The 13374-nt window shown below is 47.3% G+C and overlaps 1 protein-coding gene and 1 non-coding gene across 3 annotated transcripts; one reads left to right on the top strand and one right to left on the bottom strand.

Moving 5' to 3' along the window:
- IDH3B (isocitrate dehydrogenase (NAD(+)) 3 non-catalytic subunit beta) lies at window positions 1-5135 on the bottom strand. Of its 2 annotated transcripts, XR_016387887.1 has the most exons (13): window positions 5082-5135; window positions 4882-4962; window positions 4672-4770; window positions 4452-4572; window positions 2488-2548; window positions 2278-2410; window positions 2043-2176; window positions 1850-1952; window positions 1612-1758; window positions 1278-1372; window positions 1104-1164; window positions 215-412; window positions 1-121 (listed from the first exon to the last, which is right to left on the bottom strand). XR_016387887.1 is itself a non-coding variant. In XM_022592834.3 (12 exons), the coding sequence occupies exons 1-12, from the start codon at window positions 5115-5117 to the stop codon at window positions 326-328; spliced, it is 1158 nt and encodes a 385-aa protein (XP_022448542.1). In that variant the 5' UTR covers window positions 5118-5135; the 3' UTR covers window positions 1-325. The 2 variants fall into 2 exon arrangements, 1 of the variants encoding a protein (XP_022448542.1); XM_022592834.3 differs by having other exon boundaries at window positions 1-412.
- On the top strand, window positions 2852-2924 carry TRNAG-CCC (transfer RNA glycine (anticodon CCC)). The gene has a single exon. It is a non-coding gene; the product is annotated as a tRNA-Gly (tRNA).
- Window positions 5136-13374: the final 8239 nt, after the last annotated feature.

Below are 13374 nucleotides of genomic sequence, written 5' to 3'. Positions count from 1 at the left end.
TCATGTCATATGTTTTATTGGACACCTTACACGGTGGGACCTATGGGTTGGACAGGGCACCAATGACCGCCTCAGTGAAGTCTTGGCAGGTGGCATAACCACCCATGTGAGAAGTTCGAACCTGTGGGGGAGAACTGTCATCACCTCTGTGGCCTGGGCCCCATCCCTAACCCCCCACCACCTAAGTTCCCTAAGGAAGCCAGCCCCAGACAACCTAGGCTCTGCCCAGAAGGTGATAATGGTCTACAGGTTTAGGGCTCTTCTCTGGTCCACTGTACTGAAGGGAGGTGTATGGTCCTTGTGAGGCTGGAGGGAATAAAGGGCTCTAGCCCCCATAGGGGTGCAGGTGGCCGATGACAGACTTGATGAAGTCGGTTGTGGTGCTGTAGCCGCCCATGTCTCGAGTCCGCACCTACAGCCACCACCGGCAACAGCCGTGGGGAAGAAAAGAGAGCCCATGAAGGCAGGGAAGTATGATGGAAATGGAATCCAAAGAGGGTGACAAGGCCAGAAAAAGAAGACAATGCAGCAGGATGCAAGGAGGTGGCCAGGTTTGGAAGAGCATGGACCCATCCATTCCTGTCTTTTGAGGGCCAGAGCCACTGTTCCGAGTTCTGCTGTGGCCTGGGCGAGGGTGGGAAGCTGAGCATGAGTGAGAAGGGAAATGCAGATTGGAGGCAGGAGAAGGATGCCTCGGGGGAAACAGAGAAGAGCAGGTGGAAGCACAGATGACTGGCAGGGGAATGGCAGATGAGGATGGGCTTCCAGGTGTGGAGGAAGTGGCACTGGCGCCTCATCCTGCCAGCTATCTCCCTCTGCTCCTCCATCTCCCCTTAGATAGGAAGCTGCAAGTTCTGCATTAAGATGGCCAATTAAAGTGCCAATGGATGGAGCAGGAAAGAGGGAATAGCAGATGGGAACTAGGAGGCAAAGGAGATCAAGAGGATGAAACAGCCAAGAGAAGGGAAATGAACAGCCCTGACAGGACTGGGGGAAAAGCAGAGAGCAGAGGCTCTTGGGACCTGGAGGGAAAGGAGGCCCCAACTCAGGTTCCCCAGAAAGTCCTGCCGAGACCCTAAACCCCACAGCCTTTCTAAACTCACCTTGCCGACTTTGATCACCTTCTTCACCGCATCTGCAATCGTGTTGGAATGATGCTCGAGACTGTCAATGTGGACAGAAAGAAACTGAGATTCCCCCCACATCATCCCCCTGATTTCCCCACCTGTGCTCCCCGAACAACAGCCAGCTGCCTCCCCAGGCCAACAGTGACCTACTTGAGATGCCGCAGCATGTTGGAAGCTGACAACAGCATGGCTGTGGGGTTGGCTATATTCCTGCCCACCGCCTGGGCAAATGGATGCCGGGCACCCTGTGGAAAGAGGAGTAGGCCAGAGTCACTGGGGGCAGACATTCTGCAGAAGCTGAGGTCAGGGAAGGGCATTAGGATGAAAGGTCAAGCCAGGAACACCGAGAAGATGTAAGGGTTGGGAGGACAGAAGCAGGCCAGGGTCACTTAGGAGGGGGATGCACTGGGGGAGAGCTATCAAGGGGACCTGAGGTCAGAAGAAGGGCACAGAGAGGGCTGAGGGAGGTGGTGACTTCACTCACCGTCTCAAAGACTGCATACTCTGCACTGTAGCTCTCACCAGGGACCACACCAGCTCCCCCAACCAGGCCAGCAGCCAGATTGTCAATAATGTTCCCATAGAGGTTGGGCATCACCAGCACATCAAACTGGTAAGGATTCTGCACCAGCTGGGGGCAAAATGTGGGCATGGAGGAGAGACGTAAATCCTACTCCCTGCCTTGCTCAGCACTGAGAATGGGGACACCGGGAGGGCCTCACCTGCATGCAGCAGTTGTCTATGATCATTGTCTCAAACTTGATCTTGGGGTACAGTTCAGCAACTTCCTCACAGCACTGCAGGAACAACCCATCCCCCAGCTTCCTGTCCACGGACCAAAGGGAACATTCAGCCGATAGAGTGCAGGGAGCTACCTTCCCATGAACCTACCCCATGCAAAGCCATGTCCCTCACATGATATTGGCCTTGTGGACAGCTGTGACCTTGCCCCGCCCCTTCTTAGTGGCATAGTCAAAGGCGAACTTTGCGATCCGCTGAGATTTGGTTCGAGTGACAATCTTCAGGCACTCAATCACGCCCCTCGCACTCTGCGTAAGAGAGAAGAAGCTGGGTGACACTAGAAAAAAGGGAAGAAGCTGTGCCTCTCTCCCCGCTTCACCCCTGCCCTCTGCGATTTCTAGGGCCTCACCTCGTGTTCCAGAGAGCTGTACTCCCCTTCTGTCTGCTCTCGAATAATCACCAAATCTAGATTGTTGTGTCGAGTCTTGTACCCAGGAAGTGACTTCACATGGACTACGTTGGCAAACAAGTCCAACTTACGCCTGGGGATGGGGCAGAGCCATGAGCACTGTGCCTGGTGCCCCAGTACCCCACTCACCCATGTCCTCCCACCACCTACCTCAGTCGCATATCGTAGGAGGCTAGTTCCCCCTTATACTCCATCGGGGTGTGGATCTTTCCTGCATAAACAAAGTTGAGGTGGGAGGGGGGGGTTAGGCACAGGCCAAGCCCAAGGGAATCCAGATTGGTGTCCAATCCCCTCAGTGATCCCCCCCAGACTCCCATCTCCCACTCCCAAATGAGTGACATTAAATGCCTCTGGAGGCACGGGGCAAAGGAAAATAATGTAGTTAAAACCAGAAACATTTTGCCCACTGTTTCATTTCTAGTCGCCAAATTTAATTTATGTTGAAACTTCAAAATGACCTAAAAGGACAGAAAAGAATTTTCTCATGTTATCAAAGAGCCTGGGTTTCAGGACTTCCCTGGTGGTCCAGTGGGTAAGACTCTGCACTCCCAATGCAGGGGGCCCAGGTTCGATCCCTGGTCGGGGAACTAGATCCCACATGCATGCCACAACTAAAGATCCCGTGTGCCGCACCTAAGACCCAGTGCGGCCAAAATAAATAAATAAATAAATAAATTCAAAAAAAAAAAAAAAAGAGCCTCGGTTTAATAGGTTGAGAAACAATCTAGGGGATCCATGACCTTTCTTGATGTTTCTATGTCTATGTATTTGACATCTTTTCAACCAGCACTTATTGAATATCATGTGTCAGGCACTAGGGATATCAACCAAAAAACACAACACAAATTCCTGTCCTCAAGGGGCAAACAATGCATTGGGGGAAGACAGTTAATATGAAGGAAATGATAAATACCATGGGAGAGGTATTACCAACATGCACAGGAGCACAGAGAAGAAATTCCCTCTGGTAACATCAGGAAGTATCATAGAACAGCTGGCACTTCAGCCAGACCTTAGGCTGAGTGAGTGTACTAGGTTGAATAGTGAACCACCCAAATGATATGCCCATGTCCTAACCCCCAGAACCTGTAAATGTGGCCTTATTTGGGAAAACAGTGTCTGCAGATATAATAAGTCAAGGATCTTGAGATGGAATCACATGGGATCCAAGTAGGTCCTAAACCCCATGACAAGTCCTTATACAAGAAAAGAAGGAGAAACAGATACAAAGACACAGAGTAGAGAAAACCATATCAAGACAGAGACAGAGACTGAACTGATGTATCCAGAAGCCAAGAAACACCGAGGAATGCCAGCAGCTGCCAGGAGCCACCAACAGCTGGAAGTGGCAAGGAAGGATTCTACCCAAGTCTTCAGAAGGAGCTCTGCCAACACCTTAATTTCAGGATTCTGACCTCCAGAACTGGGAGAGAATACATTTCTGTTATTTTAAGCACCAGGTTTGTGGTAATTTGATATGGCAGCCCTAGGAAACTAATACAGTGAGTGAGGAAGATTCTGACAGGTGGCACCAAAAGGAGAACACTGTGGCAGAAGAAACAGCAAAAGTCAAGACAGTACATGTATTTGGAAACTAATATAGTCTGGTGTGACCAAAGCACACAACAAGTGTTGTAGAAACAAAGGCAGAAAAGCTGAGGGTCAGCTCGTAAAGAGCTTACTCTCCTACACTAAGGCTGGGCCTGAAAGTCATGCTGGTTTTTCCAAGAAAAGAGCTGTAGAGGATGGACTATAGGGGCAGAACTGAAAGCCAAAAAATCTAATGAGGTGATTACAGTAGGAAAGCAGAAGGGAAGACAAAAGAAAAGCAGCTAGAAATGGCATTCTAGAAACACAGTTAACAAGACTTGGTGACCCATAATGTAGCCCCATGACAGACTACAAACTCATGGAGCCTTCCTGCATAGACAGCATGAGAGGCACACGATCTCTCAATTCCTGGGTTTCCAACTGGGTTCCCACTGATGGCCACCAATACAGTGGCGGGAGGTCGGGAGAGTTAATGTATTATGTGTGTGCTGAGGTAAGATTAATGAACATTTATTCGTTTGATTTTAACTAACATGGGTGGGGTAGCAAGGAGGCACGCATACCAATGATGGCCACCTTGTTCTCCTTCATGGAACTCAGCACCTGCTCCAGCTTCTCCTCAGATGCCATATTCTGCACCTCGCTCAGGTGATGCTCCTGGAACTCCACTGGGACAGAGGCAGCCTTCAGGGGCAGGTGTCAAAAATCGCAGGGTCAGAATCGTGTAAGTGCTTTCCAACCCAGGCCATCGCCCCTGCTGGCTGACTCCCCCAGGCCACTCACCTTGAACACCTCCTTGACAGCGTGCATCAGCTCAGGCCCCACGCCGTCTCCCGGTAGCATAGTCACGGGAAAGGCGCCCTCCACCCTCACGTCCTCGCCCTGCGAGCGGGGTCAGCAGAGCTAGAGCTGGGGCTGGGGCAGGAGTCCTGGGGTAGGCCAGGAGAGGAGGGGTCGGGGCGTGGGCCAGACCGGAGCCGGACTTGCACTTACCTGGCTCCGCGAGGCGGCTTGCGCTACGGCCGAGGTACACAGGCTCCTCCATGCCCCGGGATTCGGGGCGGCGACCAGCGTCTACGACAGTCACATAAACCTTTGAGGTCGGATCTGGGAGCCTCACGCCCCGAATACTTCGGTGAGCCCGGTACAAACCCGCCGCCCTCCCGCCTACCCCAGCATGCCCCGGGCCTCACTCGGGTCACCCAGCGGACACCCCCAAAGGCCGCCATGCTCTCCACAGGAAGTCGCGGCGAAATGACGCCGGAAGCCGGCCTGGCCCAGCTCCCCTATTTCCGGTCCGGCACTGATGCTGGGAGGTAAGCTCATTTTCTCCAGCCGAAACCTCCCATCCGTTCTTCTTCCTCCGCTTCTTCTTCCTCCGCGTTCATACATTTCTACTCACCACTTTCCTTGGACCGTGATGCTGCACAGCGCCGCTTTGTCTATTGCTTTATTTTCAGACACCGTATTTATGTTGAAACTTCAAAATAACATTAAAGGCGAATATGAGGTTTCATTTTATCAAACGAGTTTAATAACAAGTTGAAAAACAATACTGGAGAATCTGTCTTTTCTTAATGTTTATGTGTCCACGTATTTGTTATTCTTTTAATCAATTCTCACTGAACAATCGTATGTCCGACACTAAAGGCATTAATGAACGCCACACAATCCATGGGAGAAGATGTGTGTGTCTGGCTTCTTCAGTCTCCTAGCCTGCCCGGTTACTCTGTATTAATCAAGTTTCCTTGTTGTTTTTTCCTAGGTGGGCTTGTTCTTTGCTCTGACAGTTGTTCCCCTAATAGTGTATCCTAGGCCTGAACTCCTCTGAGCAGGATCGTAATTGGAGACAGAAATTACAAGCTTGTAAGTGTGACTAAAAGGGAATTTAAGACCTATTTTTAAATTTCCAGTCACATGCTGTTTACAAACGACATGGCTAAAACAGATGACACAAGCGGACCAGGGGCACGTGTTAAAAGTGCAGACTTATGAGTGTCACCCCAGACTTGCTGAATCCAAATCTCAGAATTGGGGCCCCAGAAAATACATGTCTAACAGGCTCCCCCAGGTGATACACACAAATTTGCGAACCACTAACTAGGTGATTTGTATACCTAATCCATCCAAAAAGATGCAGAGCATTCTCCCAGCCCAAGGGAAAGAATGCAGTGGTTCTAATCTTGGGGATCAAGCACAAGCTTTGTGTCTCTTTTCTGCATTCCTTTAGGAAGGACATTCTCTGCTGTTGGGTGAAAAGATTTAAATTAGATAATAAATGCGTAAGAAACCTGAACACATGAAAAGTGCTTGAACACCTGAAAAAGCTGTTAATATTGTAGCTAATTGAATAATTTATCAATGTATAATATTAATATGACATACTCCTCCATCTCCAGAATCAAAACCAGAAAACATTCACACCATCTTGCCTCCTTAGACTCCCTAGTTCCCGGTTCCACACTGCTATTGCCATCCACCACCATTTTTCTCTTCCAAATGTTACTCTTTCTTTTTTTTTTTTTGTGGTACGCGGGCCTCTTACTGTTGCAGCCTCTCCCGTTGCGGAGCACAGGCTCCGGACGCTCAGGCTCAGTGGCCATAGCTCACGGGCCCAGCCACTCTGCGGCATGTGGTATCTTCCCGGACCGCGGCACGAACCCGTGTCCCCTGCATTGGCAGGCGGACTCTCAACCACTGCGCCACCAGGGAAGCCCCAAATACTACTCTTTCTAATGGTGAAAAAGTGGGAGATTTACACTTTTTTAAAACTATATTTTCTGTTACTTTAGGAAATTTATCGTGGGAAAGGAGAGTGCCGTCTTGGTCTAATTTCTGATAATCTATTTTTCATCCCAGAAAATATTAATTTTCTTGAGGGCAACTACAACATTATTTCCATCCCTAAATTCTGCACAGATCTGAGCCCAGCCTGACAAACAACATCCGCTAATTGGTATAACACCATGTGGTTGTCAAAAGGGTGAAAGGAATTGATGAAGGATGCCAGTTGATTCAGGCCAAGGAAATGTGACCATCACTGTCTAAGGCCATTGTGTTCTTCTGGTGAGTTTGGTGGGTTCTCCTGGACTTCGAGTCCCTATTAAGGCATCTCTCGCTGATACTACCTGAGAATAGGGAAGTTCAGTCAGGACCCTTGAAAAGTTCCTTAACCAGACTCTTGGGCAGGTGAGGGAGGTTAAACCATCTTGTCCCTTCTAACTGTTATGAAGCATATATGAGTGTTCAGTATGAGGCTGGATGAATTGAATGTCAGTTTCCTAGGCCTATAAATTGTCCAGAATGGGGTCCTAACCAGAGCTCCAGGTGTCCATGAATATAAACCAGTACCATGAACTTGGAAGGGGAAAATCAAAAAAAATCACATCTTTATTCTCACTAAACTCTAACTGAAATTTAGTATTTCCTATCATTATGAATGTAGAGTGAAATTGTAGTGCTACCTTTAGTACCCTTGACTTTGTCACTAATAGAAATTATAATTCATACCGCATTTCAGTTGTGGCAGATATCCTGAAATATCCTTTACTCTGACCTCTACTTTGACATTATTTGACCTAATGCTAGATTTTGTTATTTAATGCACTAATAAAGCAGCACAAATAGCACTGTATTACAAGCTTGCATTATTATTATCAGTGTAATGAGTTTTATTTGTAATCCTATTTGTTTTGGTTTGTGCATTTAGAATCCTTTCCTAAGAAGAGGGCAGGGGACGGAGCTCAGCAAGATGTAGCCTCAGCTGGAGTCTACCTCAGCTTGTTCTGGGGAGCCCTGGAGCAGGAATGATGTCTCAGGGTTGTCCCAATTTGAGGCAAGGCTTAGTAACTCTGCTTCAGCCCTGCATGGGCTAATCTTCCAGGCATCTCTGGCTCTTGGAGGCTCCATTGACCATGGACAACCCTCCCAGAGAAAGGGGTAGCTGTGAGCAGTTAATGACCAACACCAGAAGCAGTTGGACTGGATGCACCAGCTGGCAAAAAAGAACTGGAGAAGGCAGCTACTATTCTGTGGAGGTGAGAATGGCCATGGTGCACTGGGACCCAGTGAGGAGAGCAGGCATGTTTGAGGAGATGAGGTACAGTAAGGAGTAGTGAGTAAGATTGGTTCAAGTTCTAGAGCTGAGAGAAATGGAGAGGGATTAATGAGCAATACTAAGGACCTGTTGGAATGGTGACCATGAATTTACCATGATATGATTATGTGTGATTTCATGGAGAAAGCCAACACTTGGGTTCATCTAAAGATGTATTTTGCCAGAGAGAGGTACAAGAGAGTTGAGGGTGTTGGCAAAATGGGATCGGGAGGGAAGTGAAGACAGTGATCTAATGGATAGAAAGGTGAGAAAAGGATCAAAGATCCCAAAATAGAATAGTGCTCGTGGGAGTCACTGAGCAAGTAAGATGGAAGGAAAGGAGGGTGTCTCCACCAGCCGTTTTGGAAATGGAGCAGATGCCAGTGATAGAGGAGTCCCAGATGGGACTATGGGAGTGGATCCCAAAGAGAGCTCAAGGAGACCTCTGCAGAGAGGACTCAGACCTACATTGGGTCATCTGTGTCCCCGTGGGAGTCACCTAGGATAGTGTCATGGCAGAGGCAGGAGAAAGGCTAGGATCCAGGAGCCGGGGCCTGCTCTTGATGAACAGGAGAGACCAAGAGGTCAGAGATGGCAGAGAATGAGAAAGGTGATTTCAGTGGGAAGAGTCCCCAAAAAGTAGAACTTCTTTTTTCTTGTTAATTTTAGACTATTACCTTTTTTTTTTTTTAAGAAGATGTTGGGGGTAGGAGTTTATTTATTTATTTTTGCTGTGTTGGGTCTTTGTTTCTGTGCAAGGGCTTTCTCTAGTTGTGGCAAGCGGGGGCCGCTCTTCATCGCGGTGCGCAGGCCTCTCACTATCGCGGCCTCTCTTGTTGCAGAGCACAGGCTCCAGACGCGCAGGCTCAGTAGTTGTGGCTCACGGGCCTAGTTGCTCCGTGGCATGTGGGATCCTCCCAGACCAGGGCTCGAACCCGTGTCCCCTGCATTAGCAGGCAGATTCTCAACCACTGAGCCACCAGGGAAGCCCCTCTTGTTAATTTTAATATAAAATTTTGCTTGAGTATTTTTAATTGGACAGTAGGTAAATGATTACATTCCTTTTTTAAAAATTTATAAATTATAAATAAGGCCAAAGTTTCTTACCACCCCAGCCACAGCCCCAATCCTTTTGCCCTGTCCCTATAGGCAGCTAGCTGTCTCCCCCGAAACGTTTTCCATATGCAAGCACACCCCCTTACGCACACGGAATAATATATAGTATTGTTTTTAGTGTATGGGTGTGTGCTTCAGAATAAATGGTTTCATACTCTATATACTTACTGTCTTATAATTTACGTTTTTCCCTCAGCACCATGTCTTAGAGATCTAAGATACCATGTTTTAGAAAATGAGCAGACTTATTGTTTTATTTTGCTACATAGTATTATATAATGTGAATTTACTAAATTTATTGAGGTTTTCTCACGTCAATGGATTCTTAGGTGATTTCTAGTCTGGGCTATGACCAGCGATGTTGCTGTGTACATTCGTGTACAATTTTTTTTGTACACATGATAAATGTTACAAAAGTGCATCCAAAACACCTGTATATGTTTCTGTTATGAATGTGATCTGCTGCAATAAACAGAAAACTCATTAAACAAATAAGGGTTGTTGGGTTTTTTCACTTCTTTTCTGAAGGTAAGGAGTTACTGGGATTGGTTTAGTTGTGTGGTGATGCACCCTGAGATCCAGGCTCTCGAAATTTTCACTCTGCCAGCCTTAGTGTATTGTCTAGTATCCTCATCCTTGGTGCCTCATACTCACCGTATATGGTTGCTGTGGCTCTGGACAACACTTCTGGATTCAAAGCTAGAAAGGGGGGCTTCCCTGGTGGTGCAGTGGTTGAGAGTCCGCCTGCCAATGCAAGGGACATGGGTTCGTGCCCCGGTCCGGGAAGATCCCACATGCCGCGGAGCGGCTGGGCCCGTGAGCCATGGCCGCTGAGCCTGCGCGTCCGGAGCCTGTGCTCCACAACGGGAGAGGCCACAACAGTGAGAGGCCCGCGTACCAAAAAAAAAAAAGCTAGAAAGGGGGAGAAAGAACAGTCACAGCCACATATGCTCCTTTTTATCAGAAATGTAAACAGTATCCCAGATAAAATCTCAGCGGATTTCCACTTAGGTAGCACAGGCCAGAACTAGGTCCATGACCTCTCCTACTACAAGGGAGACTGGGAAGGAGGGGAAGAAGTTTGTCCTTAAACTAATTCTTCATAGTCTGACTGCGTATTAGACTCATAGGGGAGCTTTTTAAGAATACCCATGTCTGGACCCTACCACCAGAGGTGTTGATGTAATTGATCTGGGGTGAGATACTGGTGTTCTTTAAAAGCTCCCTGGATGACTGTAAAAGTTAACCAGAGTTGAGAACCAGTGGCTTACACAAACAATCATGATCTTTCACCTAGGGCTAAGAAGGTGTATCAGTTAGGATTAGATTCAGGTGCAAAGTGATAGTGCACAACATAACCACAACCCAAACAAGAAAGGGCTTTATTTCTTGCTCACATAAGAGTTCAGTGATAGTTGGTTCAGGGCTGGATTGGCCTCCATCCTATCAGAGGCTCAGACTTCATTATCCTGTTGGTCCACCTTGCAAGGTCTTCATTCCCAAGTTGATTCAAGACAGTTATTCCAGCTCCAGCCACCATTTATGCATTCCACCCAGCAAGAAGGAGGACAGGGAAGAGGGAGAGCAGAGGCCCCCAGCCCTTTAATGATACTTCCTGCCAGTTACACACACCACTTCTGCTCTCCTTCCACATGATACAGAAAGAAATGTGTCAGTCTTTCTCCAATGCTCTAGCTTTCATTTCAGAAGGCCTCCTGTACCTTAAGGTGCTAAGCATATTCTCCAATATTTTTTCTAATGCTATTATGGTCTTGTGAGTTTCTCTGGTTTAGGTCATTAATTTATCTGAAATGTAGTTTTATAAAAGGTGAAATATAAATACCTACGTTTATTTTTTCTGAAAGTTTAGCTAATTGCCCCAGATAAGAATTTCTACTTTTGTCAAATATTAAATTCCCACATATATATTAGGTGAAACCATGTGAAACTGCTAATATCTATCACTTCACTGGAGCTTTATTTTCTCAGTTTTACCAGTCACTACTAGATGTCATATTATGTATTTGTTTCTTTGTTTTCTGTCTGTATCTCTCACTTGAATGTAAGTTCATTGAGGGCTGGAATTTTGTCATTTTTGTCAACCCTGGGCCCATATGTATCTGCTAAATGAATGAATGAAATTTATCCTTGCATCTGTTAATACATATTGATAAACTTTAATGCTGAGCCATCCTTATATGTTAGAAAAGCTTGGTTATGATATATTATTCTTTAAGTATACTGCTGTATTTGATCTGCTAAGATCTATTTAAGTCTTTTGCATCTGTGATCTTGAAAGAGCTTGGGGGGACTTCCCTGGAGGTCCAGTGGTTAAGACTCCGTGCTTCCAATGCAGGGGATGTGGATATGATCCCTGGTAGGGGAACTAAGATCCCATGTGCCACAGTGTGGGGAAAAAAAAAAGAGCTTGAGTTTCTCTTTTCTTTGTTTCTGCTGCCATGATCCAGTCTGGGCAGACTAGAGAAGGGCAGCAGAAACTGCTGATCAGGACTGAGAAACGGAGCTTTTAAAAAAGAGACAAGCGTGGCCTGGAAACAGACATGGAGTAGGAACTACTAGGAGAGGCAACCGGCCATGAGCCCTGGCGTCCCTGCCCAGTCTTCCTGGGTATCCCAAGGATACAGGGTCGTAACTGCTCTTTGCCATTTCTCAGGCTTGTGTTTGTAGTGAGCAACCTTGAGGGATGAAGTAATACCTCCCTCTAGGACAAAAAGCAGGCTTGCTTATTTCCTGCTATAAAACAGGTGGGTTCCCCAAGCTCAGTGTTCCTCAGATGCAACACAAACCCATTGTATGCATGGCATCTACTGGGGCCCTCCATGCTGCCCCTGTGGGACTTGGGGGGGCAAGGGAGCCAATGTAAACATTATGCTTATGCTGCTTAATGTGCCGTGTGTAATAAAGTCCTTTGTCTCTGTCACTAGAGTCTCACCTTGGCCAGCATCTATGAAACAGTAAGAGGCTAATTATTCACTTATCAGCAGGGTAAATTCAAATGCCAGACCCTGACAGTTTTGGCAACGAGGATAGGGTGCTGACAGAGGTATGGCTTTCTGGAATAGGAAGGACAAAGGACCCTGTGGACCAGATCAGGGGACATGAAAAGGCTCCCTGGCACATGTTAGTGACTCCTCTCACCCAAACAGGGGGTGGCAGGGTAAGGGTGGCTAGAGTGAGCGTCTCACATTGTCCTACCTGTCAACGAGGCTAAGCAGTGAGAGGCAGGATTGAAACAAGCCACCTGAATGGTGCTTTGGTTCCTGCTCACTCTCCCCCATGCAGGAGGAGGAAGGATGTTATGACAATGGGGCAGCAAGCTGCACAGCCCCACCCAAAAGTCAATGTGGATGAGGTTGCTGAATCAAAGGGTCTCCAAAGCTGAAATAAATGGCATCAGCCAGGATGTTTGGAATAGAGCTTTAGATAAGCCAAAAACATTACAAGTTTATTTGATTGAGCCCCACAAATGGCATTCAAACCCAAAGTGAACAAACACAAAGCCTTGCTTACTGGCACAGTCCCACTCTTTGACCCTGTGCTCCCTATCCCTCTCTCCCATCCACACTCCACCCTCAGCTGCTTTGATGAAATAGCAGAGTATGCTGGGAACTTCATGGAGCTGAGGATCTCAAACCCTTACAGCTCTGTAGGACCCAATGTCCATGTCAGCATCTTACCCAGTCCTGTGGATGGATGCAGGCAGGGGTGGCTGAAGGCACCCAGGGATGCAGTGTGGACTGGGGGAGAAATGGTCCTGGGCTCAGGTTCTCCCTGGACTGATGCTGGAGGTTCATGAGGGAGGAGGCAGTGGCACTCCAACCCTGAAGCCAGAGGCCAAGAGAAAATGAAAGTCTTCCAGCTGCCTGCCCCCTGCCATGAACTAGCCTCTCCTGCCACCCAGCACTTCCTGCTCTCCCTTCTGGAATACCATGATCTCCTGAAGCTGTTGCAGTAGCTCCTGATCCACACACATTAAACCCCTTGGTCTGTTTTCCCATAAGGTAAAAATATCACCCAATTTCAGAAATCTGTTGCGTTTCTATACACTAAAAACAAACTGTCAGCAAGAGAGAAATTAATAAAACAAGCCCATTTACAATTACACCAAAAAGAATAAAATACCTAGGAATACTTCTAACTAAGGAGGTAAAAGACCTGTACTCAGAAAACTATAAATCACTGATGAAAGAAATTGAAGACTACACAGACAGATGGAAAGATACACCATGTCCATGGATTGGAAGAATTAATAT

The sequence above is a fragment of the Delphinapterus leucas genome, chromosome 15, assembly GCF_059928025.1.
Source record: "Delphinapterus leucas isolate spDelLeu-1000000601 "Yukka" chromosome 15, BTC_Dleu_Yukka2, whole genome shotgun sequence".
Taxonomy (NCBI): domain Eukaryota; kingdom Metazoa; phylum Chordata; class Mammalia; order Artiodactyla; family Monodontidae; genus Delphinapterus; species Delphinapterus leucas.
Note: the sequence above shows the minus strand (reverse complement) of the source record. Positions and strands in the feature narration are given on the sequence as shown.

Excerpts from the sequence above, each read along its gene's own strand:
- IDH3B (XM_022592834.3), bottom strand. The coding sequence starts at position 5,117 with ATGGCGGCCTTTGGGGGTGTCCGCTGGGTGACCCGA. Across the intron at positions 1,759-1,849 it reads TAGACAACTGCTGCATGCAG|CTGGTGCAGAATCCTTACCA; the intron begins GTGAGGCCCTCC and ends TTTTGCCCCCAG. Across the intron at positions 1,165-1,277 it reads AACATGCTGCGGCATCTCAA|TCTCGAGCATCATTCCAACA; the intron begins GTAGGTCACTGT and ends CCACATTGACAG.